The sequence below is a fragment of the Tachysurus vachellii genome, chromosome 11 (assembly GCF_030014155.1).
Source record: "Tachysurus vachellii isolate PV-2020 chromosome 11, HZAU_Pvac_v1, whole genome shotgun sequence".
Lineage (NCBI taxonomy): Eukaryota > Metazoa > Chordata > Actinopteri > Siluriformes > Bagridae > Tachysurus > Tachysurus vachellii.
Genome location: NC_083470.1, coordinates 14,663,807 through 14,682,102, shown reverse-complemented (window position 1 = coordinate 14,682,102; position 18,296 = coordinate 14,663,807). Strand labels below are relative to the sequence as shown.

The 18,296-nt window shown below is 35.4% G+C and overlaps 2 protein-coding genes across 2 annotated transcripts; both read right to left on the bottom strand.

The window, feature by feature from the left end:
- Positions 1-1,414: 1,414 nt before the first annotated feature.
- ptger4a (prostaglandin E receptor 4 (subtype EP4) a) lies at positions 1,415-5,534 on the bottom strand. The gene is made up of 2 exons (XM_060882172.1): positions 4,500-5,534; positions 1,415-2,427 (listed from the first exon to the last, which is right to left on the bottom strand). The coding sequence occupies exons 1-2, from the start codon at positions 5,277-5,279 to the stop codon at positions 1,915-1,917; spliced, it is 1,293 nt and encodes a 430-aa protein (XP_060738155.1). The 5' UTR covers positions 5,280-5,534; the 3' UTR covers positions 1,415-1,914.
- A 6,166-nt stretch (positions 5,535-11,700) lies between these two features.
- Positions 11,701-17,158, bottom strand: mrps27 (mitochondrial ribosomal protein S27). The gene is made up of 11 exons (XM_060881203.1): positions 17,054-17,158; positions 16,560-16,637; positions 16,214-16,284; positions 15,637-15,695; positions 15,389-15,503; positions 15,156-15,234; positions 14,944-15,059; positions 13,453-13,555; positions 12,998-13,140; positions 12,280-12,432; positions 11,701-12,047 (listed from the first exon to the last, which is right to left on the bottom strand). The coding sequence occupies exons 1-11, from the start codon at positions 17,148-17,150 to the stop codon at positions 11,808-11,810; spliced, it is 1,254 nt and encodes a 417-aa protein (XP_060737186.1). The 5' UTR covers positions 17,151-17,158; the 3' UTR covers positions 11,701-11,807.
- Between the last annotated feature and the right edge of the window lie 1,138 nt (positions 17,159-18,296).

The window sequence follows — 18,296 nt, the reverse complement described above, 5'->3', positions numbered from 1 at the left end:
GACATCTTCAAGTCTTTAGCTATCACTCCAGAGTTCTTTTTTTTAACCTCACTGCCAATTACAGTATGTGGTATGGCCTTTGAGTCATCTTGGCTGGACAGACACTTTTGGGAATTTAGCTACAGTACTAAATGCACTCCATTTATAGACATTTTGTCTAACAGTGGACAGCTAAATATCTAAACTATTTAAGATAACTTTGTAACCCTTTCCAGCTTCATGTAGCACAACAACCTTTGAGTGTAAGCCTTCTGTAAGCTCTTTTTTAAGGCATGGTTCACATTATTCATTCATTTTCTAATTCAAAAAATTCAAAATCTTTCAGTGCTTTTAATAAGACAGAGTAGCTCTTACCCACACCTACAATTTCATTTCATTATTTCTATGCCAGGTTTGCCAATTTCAAATTTGAATTCAAATTAAATTTATTTGTATAGCGCTTTTAACATTTCCCATTGTATCAAAGCAGCTTTACAGTAGTATGGAAACAGAAGAGAGAGAAAAAAAGGAAAATAAATATATATTAATAATAAGAAGAAAAAATAAGGATAAAAATAAATAAATTAATATATACAATTAAAGTTTAAAACTAATTTTAAAAATAGTGACTTAAAATTTAAAATACTATATATCCCTATCCCTAATTAACAAGCCGGGTGCGAGGGCGGCAAGGAAAAACTAAGAAACTTGATCTGTGTTGGCTAAATACAGGCTGCTCATTTATACTAACACAGAATTACCACAAATAATTCTGTATTTAAAAGAGTCAGTGTCCTGCATGAAGGAACGAGCATTTGAAACGTCTCTCTGCAAGTACTACTGAAGTCCTTATAACACTCCTAGTATAGTCTCCAGTACTACAAAGCTAAAATATAATTTAAAATAATAAAGAGTATTCAAAGGCCCATAAAAAAAATTCGATAGTCCAGCAAAATGAAATCTCACACTGCCAGTATTTAAAATACTCTACTAAAGTGCAATGAAAAGAATGAAAGTATGTTATTCATTTTACATCCATCCACTGGGAATCTATAGCACAGAAATAAATTCTAGGCAAATATCATGTGTGAAAACTTCAGTTTAGCAAACTCAGCAGGAATGGGAATAAGTAAAGTTGCATAGCTTCAGGAAATTAAAGTTGTACTTCCTTATACATGCACTTTGACACGTTCAAGCAGTACAAAGATTATTAGGCAACTTTAACCTTGTAAGAAAAGTGCAGATTTATGTAAAGATTAGTATGATCATTGAGGACTAAAAAAATTTGTAAGATATTGGGGGTTAGACCATTGGGTTAGTTGATTAATATGGTTAGCCTTCTTCTGTTAAATTATACATAAAACAGATATATAAAACAAGTTATTTTTTCAAAATTTATTAGTGAAAATATACAATGTATTGAATGACTAAGAAAAAAGAAAGCAATCAAATTTTCTGTACACATTTTCTAGTAGTAGTAGCCTCTTATTCTTATGACATTATAACATAATATTTTGCAAAGAATGTTTTGAGCTCATCAACATGCTTACTGAGGCTTAAATTAAAGTCACATTGCAGCTCACATTTATTTATGCAAGAAAATAACATTTCTTTGGTAAGTGGAATGCTCAAAAACTACTCTGATTTTAAAAACAAACATTTTTGTTAAGTTCGTTTGTGCATAGCTTATTTCTAATTATCCTGTGACCAGTTTGAACCCTGCAGGACAATAAATGTATCAATACTGTATGCAGTTGGTTATAGGGGATTTTTAGAGTATTTGAGAGTTTTATGTGGAAAAAACCCTCATGTTTCAGCTGCCATTAAAATGGTACAAATACAATTAAATAAAAATACTTACAAATGCAAATAGGCTTACAGATGTCACCGCACCTGCGTTTTAGACTAAATACGTTCTCCTGGAAATTCACAATGCTAGTTAGTATCCGGTTCTTTAAAGCATGAAGGATGACATGTGTGGTTAATAGTGCATTTTTCTCCCTCATTCTCTGAACTGTTCCTGTTGGAGAACTTTGTGCCAAGTTGTTGGGAAGAATAAGGAGAGGACCCAATGTGACTTGAACTGCAGGTGTCTTTGTAGGGCCCAGTTATTGTAGAGAGATAAAGAAAGGTCTGTGATGTGCTTCTGACATCCCTCAAATTCCGAGACACAAGTGATATAGAGTCTTTGGAGATAATGGATGACATTCGCTGTTGCTCCAGCCAGTGAAAATTGGCCTGCTTTTGCTGCCCACGTGCAATGATCTTACAGAACAGATAATTGATGTTTTTTGTGAGTTTGATGAAGACGGCTTTCCGGAGTAGTATGTAGATCCAAGGATCTAGAATGGGGTTGATTGAAGCAAATCGTATGGCCAAAAGATCTGGGTTTTTGTCTAAACGTTTCTCCACTGGAATCTTATATATTTGATTGATGAACACCTGCACCTATAGACAAAATGTTTAACAATTATATGGGAGTATTCCAGAAGAAAGCATAAACTCAAAACTAGGAAAATTAAATTAGGATCATTATTTGCTTTGTTCAACATATAAAATATTTTACCCACTACTCACCAAAAACATTAATTACACACAAAATATTTAGGTATCCTTTAACTTCAGTCCTGGAGATTGTCTGGCTATCACAGTTTGCTACACCAGATCCAAGTGATAGATCATTATTAACCCCTTAATGGCCTATCACTTACCTAGTCGCAGTAGGGCAGCTACACAGGATAAGTTCCACAAAATTGGACTTGGAAACCACTGTCTTAGATTAAACATTTTGAATTTTAAAACTGACAGTACTGTGATAATTTGTCTTTACTGTTTAGTGTAAAATGTTTTTTACAGTAAAAAACTAAATAATTTTAGATGCTTATATTTTAAAGAGGTACCACAAAATAAAATACACATGCATGGTATGGAAATGTGGAAATAGTTTTTGCTCTTAAGTTCCTGTTTGCATAATGCCTTGCCCTATCTTTAACACATCAATGTTTGACATGTGATTTTAATCACATGTTGTGACTACCAGGGATAAATGTATTTAAAGTGCATTTGAATGGCAAGTTTTGTTATTTGTATTTGATTATGATTATGAATATGATTTGTGTTATATATGTGCAAAGTACACAAAATACTTTGCATAGTGACATTAATTTAGATTTTAATTTTTGAAAAAAGGTTATTTCTTTCAAAATGTTTTTGCAAATTTTTAAAAATATGCAGAAAATATTTTTATGAGTTAATCGAAGTCACTATAGACCTGGCAACTGCGCTAGAGCTGCTAGACAGCTACCAAAGTTACCACACGTGAAAGGCTTCAGCTTTGATTGAGTTTATCAACAGTGCATCAGCTTTCTAAAACCTAGACAATAGAACTGCTTGATCCTTTCTAATTAACAGAATAGCACCAGTTATTTTATTGGGGAATACACATTGTTAGCCATCACCCACCAGAATTATAAAAGATGTTAACATTTCATATGAAACTCTTGATTTTAGGCCTCATGTATTTCCAAAATTACTGAATACATTTTTTAGTTGCCATCATTAGGCATGAATTATTTTGTATTGTGTATCACAAATGAATTTATGTGATCATCTCTGGTCACTGCTGACTTAAACAAACATGAACAATAAACAAAAATGTTGTCTTTCTCTTTAGTATAAACACAAAAATGCACTACAAGATTACTCTACTTGACAGCTTAATCGCATTGACTAGGGAAGCTTGTGTTAGTTGTGACAGCAGGGCAGTTGCAAATATCTACTTTTCTTATGCAAGTCTAAACTGTGGTGTTTACTGTGCATGTGCAGGATATAGTCTCTTTGTTCATGGGAAAGTATAACCATGCAGCTCTCCACTCTAAACATGGCTTATCAAGAAAAATCCACTGAGCAAAATAGCCTACAAATAACCTATTTGACCATAAAATAGAATACAACTTCTAGACTCATCAAATGTTACCAGAATGATTAATTGCTTTTAGCTTCGAAAAAAGGCTCTGCTTGGAACCCTTTCTGATAAGATAACCTTATAACCTTTCTGTGTCCCCCAGAGGCACAACCTAAGAAATGCTTAAGATTTCTAGATTTAACCCTATGCATTAATCTATTAGAATAATAAATCAGAACAAAAAATGTCATAAAGCGTTACAAATCCCTTTCTACAGCACAATTACTGCTGCGGAAACGTATGAAGGGATATGTACATATGTTTTGTTTTTATCATAATTGGTAGACAGATAATATAACATTGAAAAAAAAATAAAGTCTGAAAATTGTAGGTTTTTGTGTGTTGAAAGCTTATGTTAAAGCTATATTGGTCTACATTCTTAAACAACAACAAAATGATTAACTCTAAAAACCTAAACTAAAAAACCATCTAAATCCCTATTTCCTATTTGGAAACTAGTTCCTTTTTAGGAAACAAAAACCCTTAACTATCCAAAAAAACTTCCAAGGTGTGCCATAAGGTTGTGCAATTATAGGCAGATGGATGAAATACTCACGACCAGAGGAATAGAGCAAACGAGCACCACGGCAGATGTGGCGATGAGCAGCACGACCATGTGGATCTCCGCTCCTGCCAATCGCCTACAGCTGCGCTTCCTACCGACCTCTGTGGCTCTCCACTGATCGCTGCCCAGCGACATCCTCCGTACAAACCTGCGGTGCATCCGCATCAGTGCGCAACACACTGCCACATTACAGATGACTGTGGCCAGGATGAGGACGACGCTGACCCCGGCGTACATATACGAAAAGCCGGCATGTATATTCTCCTCAGTCCTCCAGTCTAGAAAGCACCATGTCTCTGGATACTGCTTGGTAACGCGGCCGAAACCAAGGCTCGGGAGAGCGCAGAAAACCCCGTTGGAGAGGTAGATGGCGAGAAGCGTGGCACTTGCCAGCCTCTGGTTAACGTAGTCGTTGTAGAAGTATGCGTGGTTTATGGCCACATACCTCTCCACAGACATGGCACAGATGATGCTCAGGCCGGCTAAAGAGAAGAAGAGCAGGACAAATCCGAAATACTGGCACAGAGGCTCTCCAGCCGGCCACGAGCCCTTCACATACGTGACGATAGTGACAGGACTGGCGAGCACCGTGCCCAAAAGATCTGTGACCGCGAGGCCGCACACCAACGTGTAAAATATCGTCTCCTTCTGCTCTTTTCTGGATTTACAAAGCACCACGATGGCGATCAAGTTGCTCACCACACCGAATATGAACATGACCACCGGCACGGTGGGTTCCATCCTCAGTAGTGAGACAGTACTGTTGTACATTCTGGACGCGCCTGGGCTGGTTCACCAAACTCCGTCGATGGGCTGTGCCATTTTTTTGTTTCTTTAAAAGAACCCAGATTTTGCCCCGACAAACGTGGCCTTTGGGTAGCCAGAATATTGAGTTGATCAACAGTGTGAAAAAGTAGAAAAATAACAAAAAGAGACAAGTAAAATAATCTTCCTTTCCTTTCTTATTTTTTTTTGCGACGCACGGGACTTAATTTGGCGCAGGCGCGTTGGGGGAGTGTATAGAAGTCTTAAGTGTTACAGGTTTGCCCCGCCTCATATACTCTAACGCAGATCAAAAGCATAGCATCAATATAATATAAATACACTACAAGTAAATTAAATCCAGCTATGTTTAGCATGGTTAAGGTTACCCATTAAGAGATTGTGACAGAATGATCAATTCCTTTGCATGAAGCCAGATTAATAAATAATATCAATTTGATGTGATTCTAGAATGAATTTCAACTTTGTGGTTTGTAGCTATTATTTATTATTTGTTGTTATTTATTTCACTATTTTGACAGTTAGCAAAAAGCAGGTCTGACAGGTCCAAGAAGATGTTGTTGGAGACCTAAAAGCACATAATAAAGTGCAGGACAGGGCAATAACTGGAAAAATAAAACTACTACTACTTTTAAATGTCAAATTTAGCTTCACATAACTAATGAATTAATTAAGTTTCCTGTGTCATATTTTTTTAGGAAAATATTAACGTTGGTCAATGCTGTACTTCTTTAGTCAACTTACTAAAGTAAATTAGAGTCTCAGCCAGGTTAGTCTGAACTAGTTAGCTTAACTCTTGTTAGTGTTTAATTTGTATTTATATCGCAATGTGTATTTTAAAGCTTAGAGTTAATAGAGGTCATTGATTGGTTGTTAATTCTGATGTGAACTTTCTAAGCATTAATATGCACAGCTTGCAGCACAGTTAACCTGCCATTAAGAGATACATCCTCACTGTCCAATAACAGGGGGAGACTATCTGAAAATAGGCTGAGTTATAAGTAGTGAATCTGTTTGTGAATAGAGAAGGGAAAAAGAAACAGTGTCTACAGCCCTGGGGTGTTCCTGTTATGAGTAGAAGGGCGTGAGATCTTGTACTACTCGCAGTAGAAAGAATTAGGTAGGTTTCCCTTTAAGGTCTAAAGTATAATAAGAAATATAATGGTAATAATGTTAAATATTGAAGGTTTATGAAAAGCATGCAGTCTTAATCTGTTCATATTTAGACATGACAGAGTTCACCACAACAAGATGATATTCATATTTTATCTAAAACTACAAAGTGTACTATATAGAAAATAAGGAGAGAATGATGGACATGACAGGAATGACATTTTAGACTATCATCCACAGTCACAGAGTAAAGGTGGGGCAATATTTGATGAACAGTAAAAAGGGCTTAATAATGATGATTTAATCTCTGTGATAAGAAAGTAGGCAATGTTTACTGTTCAGATACGAATAAATGGAATAAAGTCCCAGAATGACTGTATCATCAACAGACCTGTTCCATATGTGCACGCTTCCAAATGAGCAAGAATTACTTGTTTAAAAACCTCTGTAGTCATGCATGTGTGAGCACTGGATTGGAGTTGTTCAGGCATGTTGTCTTTGCTTACTCCGGAACAGGCATGATAACGAGGTTCTTAAAACACTGTCAATCATTTAAAAGAGGTGTCAAAGAGAAGCCTGATTTCCAAGATAAACACAGTGTTATTAGGAATAGACCAGACAAACCATGAAATGAGTGCCACTGACTCAATTAGCTCGACTGCCAAATAGAAAATACTCTCTGCCTAAAAAACTTTAAGAAATTCAAAGAAAGTTCCTCAGTGTTGTGACATGGTGCAGCATGCATACTGCCTGTATTCACTCCCAGTTAAAGTGTTTAATTACTGAGGTATGTCAGTCAAAATGAATGCTGAATGTTTGGCTTCACAAATTCTTGTTCTGCCAACCCTCAATTATGTAAGAAAGGTAGCAAGGGACCTCCATAAACCTGCCTATACAGAATATGTGCAACCTCATGAAAAGCATGTGAAACCTCTATCTAACAGATTCTTGAGACACAGCCAGACATGGATTTACTAATAATTTGTTCCACATTATTTAGATAGTGTATGGTGTAAATGTCAGGGGAATATGTAGGAAAATTCAGAAAAACCTCTGAAAAACCACAGTTATGGAGCCTTTTGAACATTTATTGCGATTGATATGATCACTTTAACAGTGAGCCAAGCTTAATTTTGAAAGGTAAGAGGTTTCAATTTATCATTTGGGGCTTCATGCATTTTTCCAAAGGCTATTCTATTTATAAGCATACAACTACCAAGAACAGGGAACAATTATTCCTTTGTAGTAGTCAACATGTGGAGACACATTTGTTGGCTGCTTGGCAAAGTGTATAATAATAGTTCCCGTTCCCTTTTTAAACCTGTGGTCTTTGAGAGTATCACCTATTTTTTATATATAACTTTATGCAATGGAATATATTTGTGATACACTTTAAACATAAGCTTTCAGGCAACTTTATTTTCTATACAATTATTTGGGAATAACTGTATCAATAAATAACTGGTTTACCAGATACAGATTAAATGACTCACTGGTTTTGTATTTGAAGATAGAAATATGAACAAAATGAACAAAATTTAAAAAATGATATCCAGACTTAATATTGCCTATTAGGACAGTATTATCTATAGATTTACTATTAGCAAGGATGGAGGTAAGAAACAGCACAGCTCATTATTACTCACCTTTCCTGTGAATGCATGTGGCATAAAACAATCACAGCAGTTTTATTTTTGTCCCATGATAGTTGTGAAATCATCGTTCCTATCATTATTCCACAGTTGTGAAATACAAAGCATACTGTATTTCAACATGCATGAGTAATCATTCCCTGTCTTAAAAAGCCACACATTACCCTGTAAATTTATAGAATTTCCTGGCAGCCAAACTGATATGGTCCAAACTCGGACAAACAATTTAAACTAGAAAAGTGATGTATTTTACATTCACACTATATAACAGGTAAAGAAAGATTAACTATTTTAAAAAGCATTGGTCATTTCAAAAAGTCATTTTCAAATATGAGGGCTGGCAATGATAATCAAGAGTTTTTATTTGCCAAAGCAAGCTTTCTTAAAAAAAATTAGAAAACATTAAAAAAAAAAAAAGGAAAACAGCAAGTAAACAACTTTTAAAAATCAAGCAGCAAATTTTCGTGCTGGTTGTATTTTCTAGCATACAGTTTGCTTTGGCATTGTATAGAACAATGATAGCAGTGAGAAAGCAACTGTTGTGTATTCAGTGTCTTCATTATACTTTTATAATAATATACTTTCATTAATATATACTTTTATAATAATATACTTTCATTCCTTTATTGCCATAAAAGATCTTAAATATAGTGTATATAATAGTCAAACATTTTGAACAAGCAACACAAAGAACCTGATAAAATTAAGAAAGAAAGAAAGAAAGAAAGAAAGAAAGAAAGAAAGAAAGAAAGAAAGAAAGAAAGAAAGAAAGAAAGAAAGCAAGCTAAAAAAAACAAGAACAGTGACAGAACAATAGTCCACTGGTCTTAAAAAAATACTGTTATGCTATGTTAATTCAGTAGAATCACAAGTGTTACAGTAGCTGTAAAGAGCAGTCTTTTGAGTATATTGAACTGTAAATATGTTCTCAGTGTTCCAGATGGCGGTAACATGTCTAAAGTATGTTTTGATCACAGTGTCTTTTTATAGAAATGACAGAAATTCTATATAGAGCAGATATAGATCTATTATGTTCAACAATGACAAACCAAGCTACATCAATGTTAGGTTGTACAGGAAGGTTACAGAAGGCTATGTATGCTTTTTCATCCAAAATCCACCAGCTTCATCTTGAAAGTTGACGTAATATTTGACACTAAATACTGTCACTGTTTTAAAACTCGGTTTTGCATCATAGTGTGATTACAGAATGAAAAGGCCCACATTGCATCTAATTTAGAATCTGTCAGTTGGGAAAAGGATGGATATTAACTCACTTCCTTCAGCATATGTGAAACATCACATTTAATAGACCATAAATCGGATTATGTGGAAACGCTCTTAAATATTCCTTTAACCAAACTAAATGGATTCTCCACATTCAGTCTGGTCTTTTCTTCATTTTGTTCCTAAGTTGTGAGTCTCAAGTGACAGTTCATAATAGGGTAGGGACAAAAATATAGGACAAAAATGTGCAGAAAAGAGGCCTTATGACTTACAATTAACTGGATAACTGTTGACCCCCTTCAGGAAACAGAAGATTGACTGTATATAATAAACATCAGAAAGTATTATAGTGAGGTTGGAGTTGTTTAAGGAGTTTAAGAATTAATTTTCAGATGCTACCCCATAAAAACAAGTGTTTGGAGGGTTACAAAAAAAGAACTCCTTGTCCTCATACAGATGCAGCATCTCAACATTACTAAACATACTACAATTGGAATCATCCGTTGTGGTCAAATGAGACCAAAACATTTCTAGCCATATGAACACAATCAGCATTTCTGGTGGAAACAAGGGGACTGAATACATGGAAATGTCCACATACCCAAACTAAAATATGTGTGGCCAATCTTTGATGCTTTAGGGCTGTTTGGTGGGAATATTTTAGGCTTTAATGTTGTTCCTGGCAGGTGTTTAAGACATAGCAGTAGATTAACAAACAGATAATCGTCTTAAAAACTCTTCCTGGTCAATAGTGAAACTGGTTAAAGAACACAAAAGCAAGAGGCATCTCAGACTTTGTAAGTGAACAGTATTTAAAACTTGTGGTCTGGATCTACATGCCCCAACCTAAGAATGTAAACAAGCTTTAAATGTCCTGCATGCAGAAGTGGCCCAAGATGGCTCTACAAATTAGTGATAGTCTCCCAAGAGAAGGCTTCTTCAAAGTTTAACTGTGAGAATTAATATTTTCTTCCTTACTTATTTCCACATAGTATACCAAGAATAGTCCATAATCTGTAAAGTGGGTGTAAAGATGAAGCAATAAGAATTATGAATTAAATCTGTAGTGCGGATTATCTGATATCCAGATGCTTTCTTTGCTTAACAATCTTAACATGCATGCCTTATGAGCTTAGCTGTGCTACAGATGTGTAGTGATCGATCCACTTTGAGGCCTGTCTTTCCTAATTCAAATGTAAAATGCATTTTAATAAAAAATTTTACTAAATCTCAGCCACTTTAAGTAGTGGAATTTGCACTGTGGAATTAGTCAAATGAGTCAAATGTTTCTGAACAGTGGAAAAAAGAATACACCCTGCATATACTTTATGTTTTAAATGTATGTGGACACCTGACCATGAAACCTATATGTTGAACTTTTTTAAAGACATGACATTAGTATGGAGTTGGTGTTCCTTTGCAGCTATAACAGCCTCCACTCCTCTGCAAATGCTTTCTACAGGATTTTGGAATGCTGAAGGGATTTGTGTTTATTCAACCTCAGGAGAATTAGTCAGTTTAGCCACTGATGTTGCGTGAGAAGGCCTGGGGTGCAGGTATGCTATGGGGCATTGCTAAAACTAGGCTCCTTAATTTAAGTGAAGGGAAATTGTAATGCTACACAATATAAAGACATTCTAGACATTTATTTGCCTCCTTTCTGGCAAAGGTTTAAGGGAAGGCCCACATAAGTGTTTCATGGTCAGGTAGCAACATACTTTTGGCCATATAGTGGCCAGTCAGGTACACATATTTGGACATTTACAATTTTAAAGTCATTGTAACAATCTACAACAGTGTAATGGAGCTAAACAAAAATCTGTTTTTTTATGACCTGGTTTTAAAACTTTCCAATGGTTTACAGCCTTCTGTATTTACTGTGGGGAAGTTTTTCTTGATTGTTAACTGACACAGATATGCCTACTTGCTGTTTTTCCTGATCTTACGGGTATGTTTGGTTTGGCCACACCAGATGTTTTTCTTATCTCTTGCTGGATATGTTTCATTTTTCAGCCTAATGAAGGCTTCCATCACTGCAAGTGACATTTCTTTGTGGGTTAACAAACAGATTCCAAATGCAAATTCAACATTTGGAGAAAGTAGAATAAGTGAATAAAAAACAGAAAAAAGGGACAGTTAGGGATTATTGGGCTATGGACAGAGTGATAATTCACTGTGAGTATTGAAAATTATGATTTCTGGGGCTTGCAGCTCAGTAGAAGAATCACAGAATCACCCCTATTAAACTAAATATCAATCAATTATATGTGGTGTTGGCTGACCTCCAAAGTAGTAGCTTTCTAAGATATGAAAGACAAAAGTCAAGACACCATGATATGTTTCTTTCTGGCTAGCAATCTATGCAATCTGGCACAAATACGAATAAAAACTAAATGAACGAGTCTATAAATCCTAGCTTGGTGGTTTTTTTCAAATTATTTATTTATACTTTTACAGAGTATGGAAAACATCAGAAATCTCTTATTTTGTGGACACTGTAAACAAACATGAAATGACCCGAGTGTCACTGGACTGCCTGGGAAGTTTTTGTGGCTAAATGCTCCTGTTCAGCTTTACGCTTCATCATTTCTTCTCTCTGGATGAGCTGCATGCGCTCTGCTTCCCAGGCCTCAACTTTCTTCTCGTACTGAGCCACATCTAGCTCCTGACAGGTCCTCAGATTCCCTTCAGCCAGGATGGACACAAGTGTATCTAGACTGCGAGTCTCAACTTTCCCCTGTGCGTGTAGCTGCTCATTCAGCTTCTGCACAGCAGACCAATAAAAGAAATAATCAATTTAAATGTTCAGCTTTTTAACATTTTTGATTTTTAACAAAAACAACAAAAAACTAAAACCAGATGTTTATTTTAACTAATAACATTTAACATATTTTAAGCTATTTTATTATGGAGGTTTTATCAAGACTTTAGGACTAAGAGTAAGACATATAGGTGTGTATTAATAGGGTAAAATCTCTTTATGACCAAACACTAACCTTGAATAGATCTATGTACTCTGGTAGTTTGGCTCTTTCAAGCTCATCTTCTTCATCTATAGTAACATCCTGGTTTTCTGCAGCTTTCTCTTCTGCTGCTTCAGAAGCAAGTATTGACATGAGTTCCTGCAGAATCATCTGCATGTAGTCAAGCTGAAAAATACATATTCACATATGAACCGGGATGTAGTATTCAGTTGGCACATGCTTTTATTTAAAAGCAAATACAAGCGAGACACAGATAATATATGTAAGAGCCAACTACAAATAAACTTTGAGCTTTGGAACCAAATGTAGTACAATTAGTAGTGCAACACACTGTCACAATACACTTACTGTCCATTTTAATAGCAATATGTGTACTCCCACTCATTTATGCAGGTAAGCAATCAGCCAATTATGTGGTAACAGCACAATGCATATAGTCATTCAGAGCCAGGCCAAGAGATTTTCTTCTGTAATGAGCAAAGATTTTGATTGCTTAGAAGGCTGTTGTTTATCTTATTTGTTCATCAGTGAGAGGGAGGCAGCAACCTTTAAATTGCTATGTTCTCAGAGAGATTACTGAAAGGGGCAGCACCTAAAGATTTGTGAATTTTTTATTATATATATTTTTTTAAACGTTTGATATTTACAGTTAACTTTCCATTATGTAAAATGCACCTTTTTTCACTTAAGGAGACAGATGTGAGCAATTAATACTGTACTACATACTCACAATTTCCTTGCATAGTTTCAAATCTCCAGCATGATTGCACACTTGCTCCATAACAAGCAGGCTTTTACTGAGATATCCTGGGGTCCACATCAAGGGCATGTTGTGAAACACTGAATGGATTCCTCTGGTTATCTCCACCTTACCTGATGAAAGGATGATAATTGCACAATTTATTGCAATAAGCGGCATGGACTCTACAGACCAAAATATAAGAAAGCAACAAATGCACCTTGTGCCATTTTTACAAAAACTGTTGTTTTGCAACACGTTCATCACATAAATAAAGTAAAAATTGTTCAAAATCATATAGAGGTCCTTAAACCCTCAACTGCTCAAACTGTGTTAGGCTCCACCCTACTTGTAGTTCCCATCTGCCCGATGTAAAATTTAGATGTGCACAATACAGCTGTACATAAGCCCGTGTAATCTGTATCCTTTGTTTTAAGAATACACACCAATGAGTGCATGACCAAGTAACTGAGCGTTGAGGCCAACAGAATTCTCCTGCTTCAGTCCAGCTAACAGAAGAGCTGCTCCCACGTTCCTCTCCTCCTGCCACTGCACAAATGTTTAAAAGAATAGGTGAAGCAGCTAAAATTATAACATCGAGAAAGTGTCATTCTCGTACAAAAGCACATTAAATATACTTAGTAGACCATTGTACAAAATACATGACATACTGTACTTGTAAAATAGGACAGTCTAAAAAGGAGCCCTCCTCTTTAACACCCTCACAGATACAATTTGTTAACAAGCAAAAACGGATTTTCAATTTTGTTGCTCAACATAATCATTGTGCAACTTGCAAAGGCCTATGTCCTCTCTACTAGTACAGAAAGGGAAATATAACTACATTTATATTTATATTATAAACCCAAAGCAGTAAGCACAGTCCATCTTTATTGATACATTTTTACCAATAACTGTTACAGCACTGAAGTGAACACGTACACATAAGATGACATATGCAACCTACAGCAGTCTGGCTTATATATTACTACTACTACTACTAATAATAGACAGATACAATGTTCAATGCATACCATTTTTGCTCTTACATATAAAACTATTTTTACACTTTTTTTGTGCCCTGCATTCATTGATATTTTTTTAAGGAAAACATCTTGGCTGAACTTGACTAATAATTTAAATAAAGATTTTGTCAGATACAGGTCAGTAGCCTCAGTTAATGTTCACATCAAACATCAGAAAAAAGAAAAGGTGTGATCTGTGACTTTGATCATGGCACAGATGTTGATACCAGAAGAGCTGGTTTGAGTATTTCAGAAACTGCTGATCTCCTGGGATATTAATTTTTAAATTTGAAAAAATAAATTTTAAACAAAACGCAAATAGAGGTCAGAAGAAAAATGGTTATAATGTCTTAAACTGCCAGATTTTGCAACTTAAATAATTACTCTGACAACCATGGCGAGTAGCATGCACAACATGTGGAACCTTTCACTGAACAGGCAACAGCAGAAGATTATACTGGGTTCCACTCCTGTCAACCAAGAACAATAATCTGAAGCCATCATAGGCACAGACAAATCAAGATTCGGAGGATTTCACATTTTTTCCACCATTCTGATATTTGATGTGAACAATAATTGCACTTGACCTGTGTCAGATGTTTTTAGCACTGCACTGCTGTCACAGGATTGGCTGATCAGATGACTGCATGAAAATATGTTTGTGAATGCCTTTTAACCTTTAATGACAATTTTAAATTATAACCTTGAACAAACTAGCACTACAACCTTTTGCAAAGATTATTTGCTTTGCTGGTCAGATGACATTTCATGTGAAAGGCTTTGCTCAGACAGGTAACCAATAACAACCGGAAATACCTAAAATTTGTATGTGGTTTCAAATCTTACTAAAATCTAATCATATTAGCTATTGTGTATATTATGGAGATGTCAAAATATACTGGAGGTACATACGGAAAGGTCCGGTTTGGTTGCTAAATATTTGCTCAGGGCAAACAATGATAAGATCTGTGTCGTGGGGAGGTGAAAAGCTTCCTGAAGCATCACCTCTTCAACAACTGAGCTGGCTCCTGTGTTGATAAAATAACAAATAGTAATTTAAGAGATTTAACATTTGAACATTAAAGCAAGGAAAAAAAACTCCAACTTTTCCTGCTTTATCCTACCCTTGTAGTCTTCATCTTTTAGGTAAGAATCAATGAGGATATTAAATGTGAACTCATCTGGAAACATTCCAAACTGAACCTTGATGAAGGGAAATGAAAAATGTCAAATTTTTGTGCCATGTGTATACCTAGCCAAAAGCAATGTATACCTAGCCATAATACACCAAACTTGTGTTCAGTGAGAAAAAAAAAATCCATGACATTTCAAACTCGGTTATCTTAAAAACTCCTACCTTATTCTTGAGTGTGTACAGGGCTCTGTCTCTGGCTCCATATTTAAGACACTGTCGAAACCAGCTGTGAATAGTCCAATCACGCAGGTACCAGCAGTTCGGACTGTGTCTAAACCTCACAACACAGAAGTGGAAGAAACTGTTTAGAGCTAGAGCTTTACTTTTTCTATTAAAAATATTAGTGCAACCTATCTCTGTCCATGGTTGTTTGAAAAATGAATTGAAATTAAATAAAGATTTCTACTTACTTATACAAGTAATATTCCGCTTGATCGATTTCTTCTTGAGATGAAATATTGTCTACAAACTTAAAAAAAAAGCAGAGATCAGTTGATTAAGACATATACACTAATGCCTTCATTGTTCTTAAACACAAGAGAAAAGCACAATAAGAAATACCCATTAATTCTAATTTATTTCACATAAGGTTGCTTATAAAATATCCTGAACATATATTAAAAATAGTCATCAATGTAATAAACTAAAATCAATGTAATGTACACTGTGCTTAGCACAATAAGTAATCGCATAAAAAATGTGAACATCACAACAGATATGTACATGATACAGATGTACACGATTCCCAGATAACAAAGGAAAGGGAGGCAAGCAAGAATATAACTTCCACGTAATGTCAGTCTGCCCTGTAGATCGTTGTTATAGTCTCTTGCAGACGACATCCTCTCTAATCTCGATTTCTGCTCTGTGCTACCTGCTTATCCTTGTTTTTACTAAAAATGTTTTGACAAAGCAACGCTGGCCCTTTGCAGACATAACTAATGACGCCCTTGTAGAAGGTCCAGGCGAACAATGTTGTTCTCTCACCCGTGATATTGTCAATGAGCTAACAGGAAACTTTTTCTCATACGTCTTGTCCATGAGAGAGGCCAGTTTAGCTGAAAATGAGAAGTGAAAACATTTAAAAATAAAAAAATAAAAAAAAAAACACACACAAACACAACAAATAATAAACATGCAAAAAATAATCAAGCCCATTTCTGCATTTCCTATTTTTTAAATTAGCTTTCTAATGTTTCAACTTTGAATTCTACTTGAATCTACCTCATAAAACGAAAGCATTCGTATATGTAAGGGGGAAAAGGAGTACCAATGTTCTGTGTTAACAGTATTACATGGTATTACATGGGTAAATGTGGGAAAAGGGGCTCACCAAGGTTTTGGGGGTCGTGTTCTCTTTGCTCCCACACTCTGGTGTCGGTATATGCTGCTGAGAGCAGACATCTTCTGCCTGTAACATACACACAGGCACATACACACATGACCATACAGTTACACATACAGCATTTTAAAAAGGCTTTAGGGAACGTATGAGACCCAATGACATTGTGATCAGTCACAGCTAGCAACTTTGTCTTAGGCGAAGAAGAGCTACATTTTCATCCAGCTGATCGAAAATTATGCCTTGGCTAACAGCTGAGGTTCGTGTTTTCTTAATTTAGTATTACAAATACTTATTTGCTCGTTGGTTGGTTAAATACTCATTGGTGTTAATGTCATAATCCAGTATATCATTACTAGCTAGCTAGCAACCTTGGCAATCAAACCATACTGTATCGGGGTATTTACAATAAATAAAAGCTTCCAAACAGAAAGAGAGAACGAAAAGTTAACACGGTTAAACTAAACGCTGAATTATAAACTCACCGTTTAAACACGGAGTCATACATTTTGACGTTGTCTTGACAGACAGGAGAAAGCGTTGCAGGATGGAGGCGGCCATGTTTGGGTTGTACCATTTCATGATGTGTGTGGGGGGGGTGAGCTGTAAGAAGTTTTATATTTCTAAGCGTTTCTCTTTTGTGCACCTCATTTCTTATCGCATCTCACCGCAGACGATGAAATACTCATAGGCAAAAAGGATATTAGGTATATATTTAAATATGTGGGGAATTTACATTAGTGTTTTATTTTATTTTGTTACAAAAGTGACATACAACAGCGTGTCAGTAGAGGGCGCTATTAACCTGCACTCAATTAAAGAAACACGTGAGGAGCCCAAGTTAAACCCTCACAACAATTTAAAAATATTCAATACCACGCTATTTTTTAAATACCCTTTTCCTGGCTTATAGACTAATAAGTTATTCCAAGGTCCAGGTCATCCAGTAATTATTCCATATTAATATCAATATATCAGAATTTAATCTTTAATTTTTATATTATCCCAGACGGAGTTTTCTTTAAGTGATTAAATAGAATTTAACAGCTAACCCTTATAAATATGTCCCAAAACATCATCAGAAATCCTAGAAGTAAACAAAGCGAACCCAATCAAACAAATGAGCCAAAAATATTATGCTTCTTCCTTTAATTATATAGAAATGATATAGCATTACATATCTGTGACTGGCAAATGTATGTGAAACTTTCAGTATCTGTTGTGCAGCAATAACTGCATGTAAAGTTTCTGGTAACTTTTAATCCGTCCTGAACAAAGACTTGGAAGGATTTTATCCAATTCGTCACAGGACAGATTCAACACTGGGATGTTAGTGGGTGTCCTCACATTATCTGCTTGCTTCAGGTCCTTTCAGAACATTTCTTTTGGATTAAGGTCAGGACTTTGACTTGGTCATTCCAAAAATTTTTCTTTGTTCCTCTTAATTCATTCTTTGGTAGACAGCTGGGGGTGTCTGTGGTCACTGTTCAATTCCATTCAATTCACATTTATTTGTATAGCGCTTTTAACAATTGACATTGTCTCAAAGCAGCTTTACAGAACATAAACATAAAACAAAAGATTATTAAAAAGAATAATATAAAGATTAATATAATACAAAATTCAGGATTAATATTAGATATATTTAAATGTGTTTGTATTTATCCCCAATGAGCAAGTCTAGGTGACTCAAGTGACTGTGGGGAGGAAAAACTCCTTTAGATGGTA